Here is an 18,375-nt window from a genome sequence, read left to right as displayed (position 1 = left end):
GGAATGTGTCAGGGAGTTCTGGGAGTATTCCACCCAGGGCAGGTCACTCCACCTATGTTGCTCTCGGCTGCAGTATGTCCGAAGGAACCACCCTATTTCTTGATTCAGCCACTCAGCTTGGCCATTAGACTAAGGATGGTAACCTGAAGATAAGTTTACATTAATCTCCAATTTTCCACAGAAGGCTCGTCAGACCCTCGACGTAAACTGGGAGCCCCGGTCAGAGACTATGTCCTCAGGGAGCTTGTAGTTCCTGAACACGTGGTGAAACAGGGTAGTGGTTGTCTCCAGGGCTGTGGGTAGTCCCTTCAGCTGGACGAGTTTGTAGGCCTCGGAGAACCGATCAATGGTGACCATTACTGTGGTAAATCCATGAGAATTGGGTAAATCCATGAGGAAGTCTATAGCAATGTGAGACCAGGCGTGCAGTTCTGTGTATGCCGGGGTGTCCGTTGCTGGGAGACTCAAGGGTCCACTGTATGACTCGAAGGTGGAGGGACATGGGTACGTAGAGTTTTGTGGGTGGACAGGCGGCGGGAGGCTGTTCCTCCATGTGGGCTCTCTGAATTTCCTCCACCAAATTCCACTGAATGGGCCCCAGGTCCACCGAGGATGGGAGTATAGGTTCAGGCTGCTGAAGCGCATTAGTAGAGTCAAGTAGCCATGATAACGCATCTGCCTTCCCATTCTTGGACCCGGGGCGATAAGTGATGGAAAATTGGAACCTGGTGAAGAAGAGAGCCCGTCGGGCTTGGCGGGGATTTAGGTGTTTTGCTCCACGGAGGTATTCTAGGTTCTGGTGGTCTGTGAGAACGAGGAATGGGTGACGAGCTCCCTCAAGCCAGTGATGCCACTTCTCCAGTGCTGATTTAATGGAGAGGAGCTCACGATTTCCTACATCATAGTTCACCTTTCTTGAGAAGAAGGCGCATGGGTGGAGCTTACCCGTGCAGACAGTACGGCACAAATGCCCGAGCTAGAAGCGTCCACCTCCACCAAGAACGGTAGCTCTGGGTCGGGCTGGCAGAGGATGGGGGCGGTCGTGAAGCTACGTTTGAGTTTAGCAAACGCTTCACGCACCAACGTAGATTTTGAAAGTTTCTTGGGTTTGTCTCTCAACAGGGAAGTGAGTGGGCCCGCAATAGCACTATAGTTTCTGATAAATCGGCGAGAAATCGGCAACACAACCCAGAAATCGCTGGAGCTCCTTGACCGTGGCGGGTTCAGGCCAGTCTGTAACGTCTTTCACCTTGGCTTGGTCCATTTCTACTCTGTCGGGTGAGAGAACATATCCCAGGAATGTGACAGTCTTGCAATAAAATTCACATTTCTCTAGTTTAGCATAAAGGTTGTGTTGTCTGAGGCGGGTTAGCACGGCACGAACATGGTGTATGTGGTCCTCCCTGGACTTGGAGTAAATGAGGATGTCATCGATGTATGCTAAGACAAACTGATTGAGCATATCCCTGAACACCTCACTTATTAAAGACTGAAAGACAGCTGGAGCATTAGTTAGACCATAGGGCATGACCAGGTATTCATAGTGACCTCTGGACATATGGAATGCCGTTTTACACTCATCGCCCTCCCTGATCCCCACAAGGTTGTAGGTGTGCCTTAAATCCAATTTGAAGAAAAAGCCGCAGGCACCAAGGGGAGAGGATATGGGTAACGTATGGTTATGGCATTCAGTCCTCTGTAATCAATGAAGGGTCTCAGTCTGCCATCTTTTTTCTCCACAAAGTAAAATCCTGCTGCTGCCAGGAAGGTAGAGGGGTGGATATATCCAGCTGACAGTGCCACCTCAACGTAGTCTTCCATGGCTTTAGTCTTAGGGAGGGAGAGAGGGTACACTCTATTCTTGGGTAGCATAGCATTGGGGAAGAGCTCTATGGAGCAGTCCCAGGGACGATAAAGAGGGAGGCAAGTAGCTCTTTCTTTACTAAATACCTCCTGTAGGTCGCTGTATTCCCTGGGAAGGGTGAAAGACGTGCTGGTCTCAGGGCTCTCGAAGGACGTGGTGAGACATGGGCGAGGCTGGGTGGATGATAGGCAGAACTTCAGACAGTGCGGTGACCAGCGGGTTATTTCCTTATCCCTCCAGGAGCATGTAGCTGTAGCCAGGGCAGCCCAAAGATGATGGGGTTAGCAGGGGAGCTGATTACATAGAATGAGAGCCGTTCCTTGTGAAAAAGCCCCACGGTGAGCTCCAATGGTGTCATATGGCGGTAGAGGAATCCCGCTCCAATAGGCTGGTTGTTGACAGCCATCACTCGTAGAGGTGGGGTGCACGGAATGGTGGGTAAATGGAGCTTCTCCACTAGCCTGCTGTCAATAATGTTGATAGCTGCCCCAGAATCTACTAACGCTGACAGAGAAACATGGTCATGAGCATGGCTCAATACAACAGGAACAGAAACGCTGGAATGAAGACCAGGGATTCCCACCTGGGATTAGGAGGGTCGCTCAGGGCAGCGGTAGACCTGGTGTCCTGGGTTGCCACAGTAGTAGCACAGGTCTACTCCATCAGGATATTCATATAAGCATGAGCCCTGTCAGATAAGTCGTGGTGGTGGTGTTGCAACGATCTATAATAATTCTCTTACCATATCTCAGAAAACAGGATCCAGGTTTAACACATTTGAAGTGCTTGTCCTTAATGTTGCACTCTCAGACAAGCATAAATCCCTACTATATCTTGCTCTGGCCACCATGTATAGACCCCCGGGGCCCTACGGTGTTTTTTTCTTAATGAGTTTTCACATTTACTCTCACATCTTTTGATCAGTTTTGACAAGGTGTTAATCATAGGAGACTTTAACATTCATGTAGATGATGCTAACGATGCATTAGGACTCGCATTTATAGATTTACTAAATTCCTTTGGGGTTAAACAAAACATTAATAGACCAACTCATCGTTTTAATCATACACTAGACTTAGTTATATCACATGGGACTGATGTTTCCGATATATTCTACCTCAAAGCGATGACATCACAGACCATCACCTCTTAGTGTACACTCTACCTGTAGAACATATTAGACACATCTCTCCACGTTATAAACTTGGTAGAACTATAACATTACAAACAATCTGCCAGATCTGTCTCAACTTCTTACTAGACCCCGAAATGCAGATGCACTAGATGAAGTAACCAACAGCATAGGCAATATTTTTACCAGCACACTAGACACTGTTGCCCCATCCGACTAAAAAAGAGATAAAACACCTGCACCATGGTACAATAGTCACACTCATGCCCTCAAGAGAGCAACCTGTAACCTCGAGCGAAAGTGGAGAAAAAACAAATTAGAAGTTTTTAGAATTGCGTATGAAGACAGTCTGGCCAACTATAGACAGGCTCTAAAAGCTACTAGGGCTGAGCATCTGAGCAATCTGATTGAAATAAACCAGAACAATCCCAGATTCTTATTTAGTACAGTGGCTAGACTAACAAAGCATCAGATTTCTGGAGAGAGTATTTCAGCACAGTTTAGTAGTGAGGACTTTATTAATTTCTTCACTAAAAAAATTGATAGTATCAGGAACAAAATACTGGATGTTCAACCATTGACAGCATCCGGTGATCCAGACCAGCCTATAGCTCCACACTTAAAGCTACAATGCTTTACCAGCATAGGGCAGGAAGAGCTATTTAAACTTATCACCATGGCTAAACCAACAACGTGTTTGCTAGATCCAATTCCAACCAGATTGCTGAAAGAAGTGATACATGCAGCTGGAGAGCCTCTTCTCAATATTATTAACTCTTCGTTATTTCTAGGTCATGTCCCAAAATCTCTTAAGTTAGCAGTTATTAAGCCTCTTCTTAAGAAACCGAAACTAGACCCTGATGTAATTTTAAATTACAGACCGATTTCAAACCTTCCGTTTATATCTAAAATATTAGAAAAGGTGGTGTCAGCTCAATTATGCTCCTTCCTACAGGAAAACAATATCCTTGAAGAATTTCAGTCAGGTTTTAGGCCCCATCATAGTACAGAAACTGCACTAGTTAAAATCACAAATGACCTGCTTTTAGCTTCGGACCAAGGCTGCATCTCCATTTTAGTCCTGCTTGATCCTAGTGCTGCATTCGACACTATAGATCATAATATTCTCATAGATTGCTTACAAAATCACATAGGTATGCAGGGACAGGCATTAAAATGGTTTAGATCCTACCTGTCTGATCGATACCACTTTGTAGATTTAAATGGAGAACTGTCCAGTGTAGTGCCAGTGAAATACGCGGTCCCACAAGGGTCAGTTTTAGCACCTCTGCTTTTCTCAGTATACATGCTTCCATTGGGTGACATCATTAGAAGGCATGGGATTAGTTTCCATTGTTATGCCGATGATACCCAGTTATATATTTCATCAAAACCAGATTAAATATCTAATTTGTCTAGGCTAACTGAGTGTGTCAAAGATATTAGAGATTGGATGACCGATAATTTCCTATTATTAAATTCTGACAAGACAGAGATATTACTTATTGGCCCAAAAACTAGTACACAGAAGCTCTCGCAATTCAGCTTGCACCTAGAAGGATGCACTGTTACCACTAGCTCAACAGTGAAAGACCTGGGCATAATATTAGACAGCAATTTATCCGTTGAAAATCATATTTCCAATATCACAAAAATAGCCTTCTTCCATCTTAGAAATATTGCCAAGCTTAGGAACAGTTTATCTGTATCTGATGCAGAAAAACTAGTTCATGCATTCATGACCTCCAGACTGGACTACTGTAATGCATTACTAGGTGGTTGTCCTGCATCTTCAATAAACAAGCTACAGTTAGTCCAGAATGCAGCCGCCAGAGTTCTTACCAGATCAAGAAAATTTGATCATATAACCCCAATATTATCATCCCTCCACTGGCTACCTGTTAAGTTTAGAATTGACTATAAATTAGCTCTACTTACATACAAGGCTCTAAATGGTTTAGCTCCCACCTATCTCTCCAGTCTTCTAACACGTTACAATCCACCACGCTCTTTAAGATTGCAAAATTCCGTACTTCTAGTAGTTCCCAGAATATCAAAGTCCACAAAAGGGGGTAGAGCGTTTTCGTATTTAGCTTCCTAAACTTTGGAATAGTCTTCCTGACAGTGTTCGGGGCTCAGACACAGTCTCCCAGTTTAAATGTAGACTAAAGACTTATCTCTTCAGCCTGGCATACATCTAACACTTCCCATAACCTTGTACTCCAGTACATCTGATTAAATGCACATTCATCTAGTACTGCTAATATTATGAACAGCAGCTACGCTAATGCTGTTCCATTGTTTCCCTTCTTCTACCCATCCCGAGGCATACAGAGACTGTGCCGGCTCCAGTGGCATCCGGAGATGGACCAGCTCCAGCCGGGTTCTGCTTGTGAGGATTGGGATATTCAAGCAGCGCCATGGACAACAACCTCCTTATTGATTTACATAACATTATACACATGCTGTACCTGCATCACACAATTGTCACCCAAATGAGGATGGGTTCCCTTTTGAGTCTGGTTCCTCTCAAGGTTTCTTCCTCATACCATCTAAGGGAGTTTTTCCTTGCCACAGTCGCCTCAGTCACCTCAGGCTTGCTCACTTGGGATAACATCTAAGACTGTCTGTCTGTTTGTCTGTTTATATGTTTGTTGTTTTCTTATGTCGTTTCTCATGTAAAGCTGCTTTGAGACAATGCTCTTTGTTAAATGCGCTATACAAATAAAATTGAATTGAATTGAATTGAATTGAATTGAATTTTCTTTTTTTGGAACTGTCTTCCACACATTTAATGTGTGGAATTTTGTGTTTTCAGCAAGGGTGTAACTTTGGTTAAAGAAGTGTGTGTTGGGGCACGAAATGGGGGGAAATGTTTTAGATTTGAATTTCCTGCATTTACATACATTTAGAGAGAATGGTGATACAAAATAATATAATAATGAAGTTCATTATGAAGACAATATCTGCCAAAAAGAATAGTAGGCTACTAAACTATGGATTTAAAAAGATGTCTTACTTTCTTTATTGTTTAATAGGGAGCGATCACCAAAATCAAAAATGTTCACCTTTAATGTTTTGTGTGTGAATAAAATGTAAATAATGTGAGACTCAATTTCCACTGTTAAACAAACTTATTTTAAACTGAGCGCTGTAGCTGAAAATGTAAAATAAATGACTTGTTGTACAGGACGTTTGTCAGAGACACATCCAACAAACCACAGGGGTTTAGAATAGAAAAAGCAGAAAGCCTTTATGAACTGTGTGTGTTACAGCACTATTGTGTAATATCAGGTGCAGAGAGACAGCAGCAACATTAATATGGAATTATATGAAAATGTTGATCATTACTTTAATAATTGTCTTTCATGCATAAACAACCACTCTTAGTTAATAAACAAATTAAAATATTTACTGTCACGGAGGCTCCCACCTCACCCTCGCGACCTCACCCTCAATCACCTGAATACTGACACGACACCTGACCCTCATTATCAGACACACTATTAAACTCCCTTTTCATCACACGAGCAGTGGCTAGTATTAACGTTACCTCAGTTTCGTCCATACTTTATTCCATGTGGATTACTAGCTGCTGCTCCTACCTCATCTCTCCTCGTGTAGACGTTTCTCCTGATCTCAAAGCGCGACACTGATAAGCCTATTTAAGATACGTCTTTTCAGTTCGTCACCAGTTTGCACTGTTTTTGGATTCACAATAAAGACACTGTCACTTGACTCACCCTCGACTCTCCTGTCTCTGTTCCTGGGTCCATGTGACATTTACATTCCTGCTGCTAATTTTCTGTGCAGCACAAATACCTAAAGTAGATCATTTTTATGTCTCCAACACTGTGTTATAGCAGGGTAGAAATAACCAACTGTAATCCTTACTTCTGTAATCCAAAAGGATGGGAAATTCATAACACAATAGATACACTACTCAGGATGAACGATTCTCACACAATCTCACAAACATAAAATATAATGAACATTTTTCATTGTCCTCCATCTGTCCATTCAATCTCTTCTCTCCATGTATCCTAACTGTCCACCTCATCTGTCCTCTGATATGAAAACCACTGAGTTATGATCATATTGAGTCTAACATTAAACTAGTATCCAGAGTCTGCTTGTCTTACATAGCTGAGAGAAAATGCACAGTTTAAAGTCAACTCGTTTTCATGCTACACAGAATGTTCTAATCTACATTAAATATTTAGCTAACAGCCTGAAGTTACCTAGCAACAACAGTGTATGTTAACATTAGCTAAGTCAACATTAGGCTAACATCAACAGGTGTAGACAGTAGATATGATTATCCTGACCTGAGCTAATTTACTGAATCAACCAACTCACATCTCCTTTCTTTCTTTTCCTCCATGATGACATTAAAGTCATCTGTTGCTGCTTCTGGTGTTTCATCACTGACTGTGCCTCAACCTCCATACCTGTTTATTACACCTTTCAGTCAGCTAGTTTTAGTGTGTGCACTAAAAAATCACAACAAACGAATTTAAAAGTGGGGTGGGGGGGGCACAAACCAGATTTTGAAAATTGGGGGGACATGTCCCCCCTGTCCCCAGTGGAAATTACACCCCCAGTTTTCAGTTATTAAGTAAATAAGATTTACTTACATTGCTTTTCTGGATGCTGCAATCACAGGCATCATCTTCAGAAGAACCAGACCTGTTATCTTCTCTGGACTGAAATATTTATTCAGGTCAAATTCCTCCAGATCCTGTTCTGAGGTCAGTAACACAAACACCAGAGCAGACCACTGTGAGGAAGAGAGTTCACTTTGTTTTCCAGATTTCAGGTAGCGTTGGATTTCCTCCACTAGAGAATTATCACCCAGTTCATTCAGACAGTGGAACAGATTGATGGATTTCTCTGGAGGAAGATCTTCACTGATCTTCTGCTTAATGTACTGAACTGTTTCCTCTTTGCTGTGGGAGCTACTTCCTGTCTGTGATATTAAGGCATGTAAGAGTTTCTGATTGGACTCCAGTGAGAGACCCAGAAGAAAGCGAAGGAAAAGGTCGAGATGTCCAGATTGACTTTTTAATGCCTGCTCTACTGCAGACTTGTGGACATCTGAAATTGTAATGTTTTTAATCCTTTGTTCAGAGAACATCTTCAATCCAGAAAACATCATCGATCCAGAGGACTTCATAGATGGTACAGCGGATATTTCTGGTACAGAGAAAACCCTTTGGTTGGAGAAATTCTCTGATTCACAGGACATCTCTTGTTTAGAAAACTGACTCTGATTAAGAACATTACTGTTTTCTTTCATAAATGCTGTGTGCACATAGAGAGCTGCCAAATGCTCCTGAATGGTCAGATGAACAAAGCAGTACACTTTACTCTGGTGAAGCCCAAACTCCTCTCTGAAGATCTGCGTACACACACCTGAGTACACTGCTGCTTCTCTCACATCAATGCCACACTCTCTCAGGTCTTCCTCATAGAAGATCAAGTTGCCTTTCTTCAGCTGCTGAAAAGCCAGTTGTCCCAGTTTAAGAAGCATTTCTTCATCACTCTCCTGCTTCTGTGAGTATTTTCCTCTTATGATGTTTGTCTGAATGATGAGGAAGTGTGTGTACATTTCAGTCAGAGTCTTGGGGATCTCTCCAGTCTCTGCTTCACCCAACATCCTCTCTAGAACAGTGGCTGAAATCCAGCAGAAGACTGGGATGTGGCACATGATGTAGAGGCTTCTTAATGACTTCAGGTGTGTGATGATGTTATTGGCCAGGCTCTGATCACTGATCCTCTTCCTGAAATACTCCTCCTTCTGTGGGTCATTGAACCCTCGTACCTCTGTGACTCGATGCACACACTCAGAGGGGATTTGATCAGCTGCTGCTGGTCGGGAGGTGATCCAGATGAGAGCAGAGGGAAGCAGATTCCCTTTGATCAGGTTTATCAGCAGCTCCTGCACTGATGCTGATTCAGTTACATCACACACTCTCTCTGTGTTCTGGAAATTCAGAGGAAAACGACACTCGTCCAATCCGTCAAAAATGAACAGAACCTTTTCCAATCTGGACATTTCTGTTTCTTTTATTTCCTTAAAAAAGACATGAAGGAGCTCCATCAGACTCAGTTTCTGGTCCTTCATCAAATTCAGCTCTCTGAAAGGAAGTGGAAATATGTGGTGGACGTCCTGATTTGTTTTCCCTTCAGACCAGTCCAGAATGAACTTCTGTACAGAGACTGTTTTTCCGATGCCAGCGACTCCCTTTGTCAGAACAGTTCTGATGGGTTTATCTTGTTCAGATGAGGTCTTTGTCAGAACAGTTCTGATGGGTTTGTCTTGTTCAGATGAGGTCTTTGTCAGAACAGTTCTGATGGGTTTGTCTTGTTCAGATAAAGGCTTAAAGATGTCATTACATTTGATTGGTGTTTCCTCTGTTGTTGTTGTTCTCCTGGATGCTGCCTCGATCTGTCTCACCTCATGTTCATTATTGACGTCTCCACTGTCTCCCTCTGTGATGTAGAGCTCTGTGTAGATCTCATTCAGGAGTCTTTGGGTTCCCAGGTTTATCATCTCTCCATTTAAACACTGAAACTTCTTCTTCAGATTTAATTTGAACTTTTTCTGGAGTTCAGGAACATCAGCAGATTCTGGGGTGTTTCTGTAAAATGGTGAAGTAGGAAGACATTTTGAGACATGGGCTTCAATTATTAGGGTTTAGTAGTTAGACTGTAGTTAGACTGAAACGTCAAAGTTAAGTTGCACAACATCAATGCAATGTTTAGGTATTATTACTATTATTATTATTATTATTATTATTAGTAGTAGTAGTAGTAGTATTTTGTTTTAGATTGTACTAGGTTTACCTGTACAATCTAATTACCATTACCAGTGACTCTGGAAATGGGAAATATGGGATGTTACCTGTGTACAGGTGAGGAGTCTCTATTTTTAAAGTTCCAAGGAAGCCCCATGGACATATCACTCTTCATGGAGACACAGCTGACTGCTGATGAATCTGATCTCTCTTTCTGAAGTTTACTGTACAACATTACAGACAGTATTTTAGTGACTTAAATACACTCACAACAATTTTACAAATACATTCTACACAATTTGATCTCTGAAGGAACAGTGACAGGTAAATTCTTTATTTATTTTATTTTTTTATTAGGCAATACTATTACTTTTATTGCAAAATTAAGATGCTTTTACTTCCATGTTTTTTATAAGTCACTGTAAAGCCCCATCATGAAAAATTCCTTTATCCATTCTGCATTGTAGCTTTACATTTTAACAGCAGAACTCTATATACTCACTACTTATTTCAGATATGAACAATTAATGACTAAAATGCAGAAATATAGTTACCACTTCATTAAGGGTGGGGTCATATCTGTGTCCAGATCAGTGATCCCAATTTTTGAATATTAGTGTATGAACAGACAGTTTATGGAGACACTGCTGAGTCACTGATGATACTGATCTCTTCTGCTGGAATCTCTTCTGATAAAAAAAAGACAAAAACAAATGTCCAGTTAAACATGGAGAGAACCAAACTTTTACATCTCTGACCAAAAATTCATAGTTTTACATACAGTAACTGACCCCTAACATTCTAACACCAAATTATTCAGTCATGGGGAATCTGGAACCCATCTCAGGATCACTGATCAGGAAAAAGATCTCAGGAAAAACATGTGATTTTAGACCTTATTGACCTCTACTTTAATCATGTACTGAACTACACATGTGAGCGGCCAGAAACTTAAGAATCAGGAGGATTTACAGTAGTTTATAAGGATTAATCAGTGGTGTCATGTCATGTGGGAGCAGAGGGCAAGAGCAATGACATCAGGTGGCAAGAGCACACACAGATAACAGAAATTACAGAATAACAGATTCTTAATAATGTTTGTGAAACATATAAGACACACTGACAGATCACAGAGATGATGGAGCACATGTGTTTTTAAACATATTTTTGTGATCTGATCCAACAGATGAGCTACTGTTGTTCAGCTTGCTGAAGAAGTTAATGCTGGTTATCCATATATACCATTTCTCTCAATAAATATATTTCTGAAGGTGCTATTGACATGAAATTTTCAACCCATGCAAACGCTGATCAAAATCTTCATGAACAGGAAGCAACAGGGCCAGATATAGGGGAGTACTACAGAGAGCTTGTATATATAATAAATCATCTGCACTTTGACGTTTGCTTCACACATAGCAATATGGCCCCGCTTCAGTATAAATTTATTTACACAATTATGATATTGTACTTAAATAAATATATTAGATGGTCTACCAGAATGGCCTGAGGTGGAGGGACTGATGGGTAACGTAGTCCTTACACAATAAACACACAGTGATGGTGACATAAACTTCAGAAGCTCAATAAAATAGAAAAACAAATCAGAGTCCATAATTCTGTCCTTTGACTTTAACACCTATAACTGGGCAAAAATGTATTAAATAAATTATTAACAAATTAACCAACAAATTAATTAATCAATTAAACTTACATAGGGATATTGAGGTACAGGAACATTATCCCTCTTTCCTAGATGATGGCTGGTTGAACTAAAATATGAATAAAATATAATAAAATAAAAGTAAAATAAAACATTTTTCAGAGATCACGAGACAACATCCTCATGGCCTTGGCTGGTTTTGTTGTTTTCACTTTCGTAGAAGTCAGATTTTAAAACACATTATGTCTGTTCCACGTTATTAAAGCAAAAATAACCACAAACCAAACAAATTGAAGGAAAACTCGAGGAGAAAAACTGGAATATATAACTAACACACACCGAACACTTACACACACCGGGAAACACACTGAAGAGGAAGATCAGCTGAAATGAAGCGGTTTTCTTACTGCTCTTTTTACACGATGTCATTACAATATAACACCAGTTTTGTATCAAATACATGATATAAAGTGATTTCTTTTAAAAGAAAATGACCTTCTTGTATTGAACAGTCCGTCTTGTCGGACATTAACAACACCGTTTCTCCGTTTCAGTCGCTGCGATGAGACACACTGGAGTCGGAGCTGGAGAACAAACACTTTCGGGAACCGATTCACTAAGGAACGAATCGACTCTTTGAGTCGATTGTTTGGTTAAAAATTAAGAAAAAGCAAAAGATTAAATAATTTTTTTACTCGTTCATGTAGACGATTTGTTGTTCTGAAGATACAGTCTCTCTCTCTCTCTCTCTCTCTCTCTCACACACACACACACACACACATTAGATTGCTTTGTATGTGTGTATGAAGGCCCATAATGTTGATATTAGGTTATTACATGTTAATAAAGCTTGTACATTGTAACCTGTATGTCATTAGTAATAAGGCCAGACTGCAGTCCTTAAGAGGTATAAAACACTAAAGTGTTTGCTTTTGCTAGATAAGTGTGAGGTGTGTGTGTGTCTCAGAGATCATAAACATCAACATCAAAAACATCAAAAGCACTGAGATTTGATCTCATGATCAAAATCATGCCCAATGTCCTAAACACTAAAATACTATAATGTGCAGTTGCACATTATTTTAGAGTGAACTGTAATGGGACTTTCACGTAGAGTTTCTGTTCTTTGGGCTTTTACCATAAAACTTTTACAGTATGAAAGTGCTGAATATACAAATATACTGTATTATTACAGTGTACAATATGTTCATTGTAGGGATTTATTCATTTGTTATTATTTTATTTATTTTTTAGTGAAATTTAAAAAATGCCTGTATTGTATACAATAAACATTTTCTTCTGTAATTGCTGGATCTGTTGTCCATTTCTTTTTTTGATGAATGGGTGAAAGTTTAAAACATGCACCTTAGCAATTGAGAAAAACTCTAATTTAAAAGAATTTCCTACAGCATTTACAATAATTCTTTATGTTGCAGTCTTGTCATGCTTTCAGGCTGAGAAATATGCAGACTGTTACATACAGTGTATACTGAGCTGTGGTTGATGGTAGAGACCATAGGTGCCAGGTTTCTACAATCAACTTAGTGCTTACCTGTGAAAGAAGACCAAAACTTACCATCTGAGGAGATTTCAGTGTCAGACTGAAATCTACTTGGCTTTTTGTGTGCCCTTTTTTTATTTGTTGTGTCCTCACTTTCAGTGTTTGAGGTCTCAGCGACGCGACAGCATTTCTGGACAGCTTTGGTATATGAGTCTGAAAAAATAATAGGTTGTTGTAAAATATTAATTTTTATATAATTAAGTCATTTTAGCAGTAACCAGAAAACGTATTAACATTGTCTTTATAAATAACAGACAACACACTGAGACCTGAATTACTATCATTATTACCTGTTTTTAGCCAAATTCTCTTTATTTGGAACCGCCTCCACTGTTGTTTGTCAGGCAGTGCATTATTTCTGACCAACTGCCGTATTTTGGAAAATTGAATATGAATATGAATATGTCCTCAAAAAGTTGTGTAAAATTGGATATACCCACAAGATTGTAATTGGTCTCATAAACAGAGACAAGAGGTACAACAGAAAGTTCAAAGTCATCTACACAAACATTTTTTGTTGCAGTTCAACAGCTGCTTTTAGACATCTATTCAAAATTCATCTTTCTTCATAACATATAATTAGGTTTTATGTTATTTTATAACATTATTCAGTGCAAATTCTTAATTTTTATCATATGAAATATTCTATTATGCAATTACCATGTCTTACCAATTGTGTGATAACGGTGTGTGTGATACAGGAGTTAGGGTTTAGGGTGGAACTCTAGGGTAAATGGTCAGTGTGTGATAACGGTGTGTGTGATACAGGAGTTAGGGTTTAGGGTAGAACTGAACTTTCCCTCCAAAATCTGAACAACACAATGAGAAAGGAGGTGATAGAGAGATCACTGGTGCTGTGTGGGGAGGGGGGTGGTGGAGGGGAAACACTCCAGCTCCTTAACTCACTTTACTATTCACCTCAAACTAAAGCTATTAACCTGCTGTAAGATTACACTGAATATCTCTGTTCCTTCACTATCTGATAGTCTGAATGTTGAAATGTTATCAAACACTCATAAACAGTAAAAATAGGACTGAAATATTTTTCAGTAGTATTAAATTACTTATACACATTAATGGTGATCAGTGTATTTGTAATTATACAGTAATTTACAAACAAGCCTTTTAAAGCCATGTGTTTTTCATATAAGGACAAAATTAAGTCATTCTTCCTCCTATTGTCTTAAACCAACTTTCCCTCCAAAAATGTAAAAAATATAATAAAAGTCTCTGTTAAGTAAATCTACATTAAATTTGTTGATATGTTTTAACAGTCACACATGAAATGGTGATCAAAATTAAATTATTGTGTATATCTACAACACTGTGGACTACGCAATGTGCAAAAAAAGAAAAAAAGGTAAATAGTTCTTAATTGAATCTAATGGACATGGTCAGGTCACTCGTGATTGGTTAAAAACATTACAGTCATTTAAACTGTCCCTCCTCCAGGTCTAAACCTCGCCCCCAATTTCCTGGATCGATTTTCCCTCTCAAATTTAAATCGGCCAATCAGAAAAATTCCTCCACTGAGAAAAATGTAATGGGTCAGGAGAGTGCAGAGGCTCGGAAACACACACACACTCTCTCAAACGTCTAAGTTAACCACCAGTGTGAGGGCCAAACAAGATTTGAGCAAAAATGTTCATTATAAAAGTAATAAGGTCAGTGGACTTGATTTTAAGTGAAAAAACACACACACACACAAGTGAATGTAAATGATATGACAATAATCTCCCCTCAAACTCTTCTGTCCTGAAGATGTCAGAAAACTTGATTACAGCTTTATCTCTGACTGTTACTGACACTGGAGACTCCTTCCATACATTTTACACAAACGTCTCCTTATGAGAACCTTCACCACATTAACAAAAGCTTTTTTAAATCCGTTTATGTGGAGCGGCTGCTGTACAAGTCCCCGTGTGAGCCGTTACTATAGAAACGATAAGGTCTTAGACAGAGGGCATTAACATAAACCTGCACTACAGTCAGAGCTGCTGTTCTAGAGAAGAATAATCAATGCCTTCATACCACTCAGAATCCAGAATTTTAATAAGCTCTGTGGTGTACAGTATATGAAATGGTGTGTGTGTGTGTGTGTATCAAGAAGATGATGATGTTAAAAAATAAACAAAGAACTTCTACAGAGATTGTTTCCAAGACTTTAAATCTTCTGACAGTCTTAGACAATGGAATGTCTAAATAGAAATATAGAGAGAAATATACATAGTCCAGAAAGATGAAACTAGAAGTAAGCTGCAGAGGATATGAGGATATGCAGAGTTGTAGCCCGAGCAGAACCTGATCAGCTTAGCCAAGGCACAGGTTAGTCTCTCATCTTCCACTGGAATTACAACATTGTCATTTTTAGCAACAGAGACGATCTGGAGTTTTTAAAACCTGACACAGAGTGTGTAAAGTAGATCTGTTTACACATATTCTTCTGAAATCTGTGAATAAATTCACTGCTTGTTTTCATTACAAAACTACACAAGACTGTGTGTAAAACAGCTGAATGTTTCTAACACTTTATTTTCTTTGTACATGTGATCTGTATCTACATTTATTTTTATATACAGTTTATATTTATCAACACGAGTTTATGAATTATCATATGAATGGCTGATTAGATAATTGCAGGAAGGAGCAGGTGTACAGTTATTCCTAATAAAGTGATCAGTGACACTCAGTGTATTAAAATTCTGATCCCCAACATGGAAATGCAGGAACACCAGAGTCTTCATCTCGTACACAGATGTTCATCACCAACTGAAAAGAAAAGAAAAACGTCTGAGTAAATAAATACAGACTGGACTGTTATACTTCATGACCAAGTTCTAGCTTGATCAAGAGCAGGAAATCATCTGTGCTCCCAGAGAAACATTATTATCCTCTTTTTATAATTTACTGTTCAAAATGTCTTTCATTACAATCTGTAACATTTAGCTAGAACAAACAAGAAATTCCACCAGAAACTCAGAAAAAAAAAAGTCAGAGCAGCACAGCCTTCATCTGAGACATCACAATACTCCAACCTGCAGACACACAATAACACACTCTTCATCAATAGATCTTCATCTAGGTTTAATATTTACTTTAAAGATGACTTTTAGCTTCTTCCTGCTTCACACACCTCTGCATTGTCTTTCTAGTCAGATGTCAATAACAGATGCTTATGTAGCAAAAGGAATAATTTTTATAAACACCCATAATAAACATTATTAATGATAAAGACCTTAGTAAAGACATTGAATTTTTAGATTCTGTGTTTCTGACAAATCTATAATAATATGCGACAATTTAAAGACCTTAATGAAACAAATACTAAGGAAAACTGCATGGGTGTGATACTGTTTGTCCAACAGATGACTCTGTTCTGGCAGATCTGGCAACCCGGTTCAGAGCCACTAGAGACAGACTAACTGAATGAGTACTTTCTAACAGAACAAATTCTCACTTTAAAGAATTTCACTGCTGCATTTAAACCCTGTAACTCAAACACAGTGCATTTATATAGCATTTATAGTCTGTGTTCCAGGTGTAGTCTCTGTGATTAGTTACAGTTTATCTAATGTAAACATGTTTTAGTAAATTTCATTGTAATTTCAGAAACACTGCAGTTGCATCAAGTCACATTTTATGAAGTGGATCTAACATACGTACATCTGACCCAAAGACTCAGTGACCAATTATCAGTGTGCAGAAAAAATAAACAATCTTCTTCCTCAGGTCATTGATGCTGAAACTAAAACCCCTGCTTCAGTCTCACTATTAGAGAAAGTGTCTTAATGAGGAGCAGGTCATGTGACTCTCAGAGAGATGATCTTACCTCAGCATCTCCAGTTTACAGAGAGGATTCTCCAGTAGAGTAGAGAGATTCTTCACTCCTGAGTCTCCTAGATTATTCCAGGATAGATCCAGGTCTCTCAGGTGTGAGGGGTTTGATCTCAGAGCTGAAGTCAGAGCAGAACAGTCTTCATCCGAGAAATAACAACTATGCAACCTGCAGACACACAATAACACACTCTTCATCAACAGATACTCAACAGATCCCTCTGTACAATATTTATTTAAATTCAGAATATCACAATGATTTATTATCACCTGTTAATAAACAATAATATTAAGTGTTATATTAGGTTTCTCTCAGTGATGGAACAAACCAATGCACTGCACTGACATAACGACTGTAGCATAAAAGATAAGGTAGCTTACTGCAGGAGTCACTGCTAGCTGACAATCATGGAGTTTACCACAAAACATTTGTTTGTGTTGAGTGTAAATATTGGCTGTTGTTTATATTTTCTTACATTCACTTTGACAGAGATCAGTTTATTTAAATTATTAATACTGTAGGTCCATTAGTATTTGGACACTGACAAAGTTGGACAAGGAGCAGATCTGGGTCTCAGGAAGGTTAACTGTGATTGGTTACAACACCATTCAATCAGTCCAAAATATTCAATACCTTGAAAAATGCTAATCATCTTTATAAAAATGTTGTGAGTGTAGCAGATGTCTGAATGTAATAGATTTATATTTCACCAAAAATCTCTTCTGCTTGTAAAAATTAAAATATTATTTTCATGTACATGTTCCTGTGTATTTAGTTCTTTTCAGAGGGGGGAGTTTTTATTTTGCTAATTTTATTTTGACTTCATGACCTCTGACCTGTCACAATGCCACTTCCTGTAGAGACATCTTCTTAAATGCAGATCTGACAATCTATCTATCTATCTATCTATCTATCTATCTATCTATCTATCTATCTATCTATCTATCTATCTATCTATCTATCTATCTATCTATATGTTTGACCTTTTAAGTACTATATACTTTTAACTTAGTTTTCTAACTTTGCTGCTGCTTTTAAACCCTGAAACTCACATATCTGACCAAAAGAGTCTGTAATATATCATCAGTGTGCAGTGAAAATAAACAATCTTCCTCCTCAGGTCATTGATGCTGAACCCAGGGCTATTTCTAGGATTTGAAAACATCAGGGGCTGAGCCCGAAACATCAGGGGCTAATTAGGGAGAGGGGGTAAGCAAGAATAAGACGTTTTTTAAGACATTTTTATGTAATATTGTTTAATAACGAACACAAATGAACACAAACAGTATGTAACTTTAGAAAATTTCATTCACTCTTTTTTCTGACTCCTCCCATCATTTCAGAGTCTTGCTACTAAAAAAGGAGTTCATTAAATTCATGACATTTTCTCTCTCACAGGTATACCATGTAATATTATCTCTTTTACAGCTTGTGTGTGAAGCAGTGTCGTGTAGATCCTTTATTATTATTATTATTTTACAATAATCTATATTATACACCTCTTATTTCATTCCTCATTT

The 18,375-nt window shown here is 38.9% G+C and overlaps 1 protein-coding gene across 2 annotated transcripts in view; it reads right to left on the bottom strand.

Moving 5' to 3' along the window:
- The window catches only part of LOC131362398 (NLR family CARD domain-containing protein 3-like), a 156,422-nt gene that overhangs the window by 91,181 nt on the left and 46,866 nt on the right, over positions 1–18,375 (bottom strand). For both annotated transcript variants that reach the window (XM_058404368.1, XM_058404369.1), the window contains exon 7: positions 11,511–11,568. In XM_058404368.1, coding sequence (XP_058260351.1) covers positions 11,511–11,568 — 58 coding nt within the window. The remainder of the gene's footprint in view (positions 1–11,510; positions 11,569–18,375) is intronic.

The sequence above is a fragment of the Hemibagrus wyckioides genome, linkage group LG12, assembly GCF_019097595.1.
Source record: "Hemibagrus wyckioides isolate EC202008001 linkage group LG12, SWU_Hwy_1.0, whole genome shotgun sequence".
Taxonomy (NCBI): domain Eukaryota; kingdom Metazoa; phylum Chordata; class Actinopteri; order Siluriformes; family Bagridae; genus Hemibagrus; species Hemibagrus wyckioides.
The sequence above is the reverse complement of the archived record's forward strand: the minus strand, read 5'-3'. Positions and strand labels throughout refer to the sequence as shown.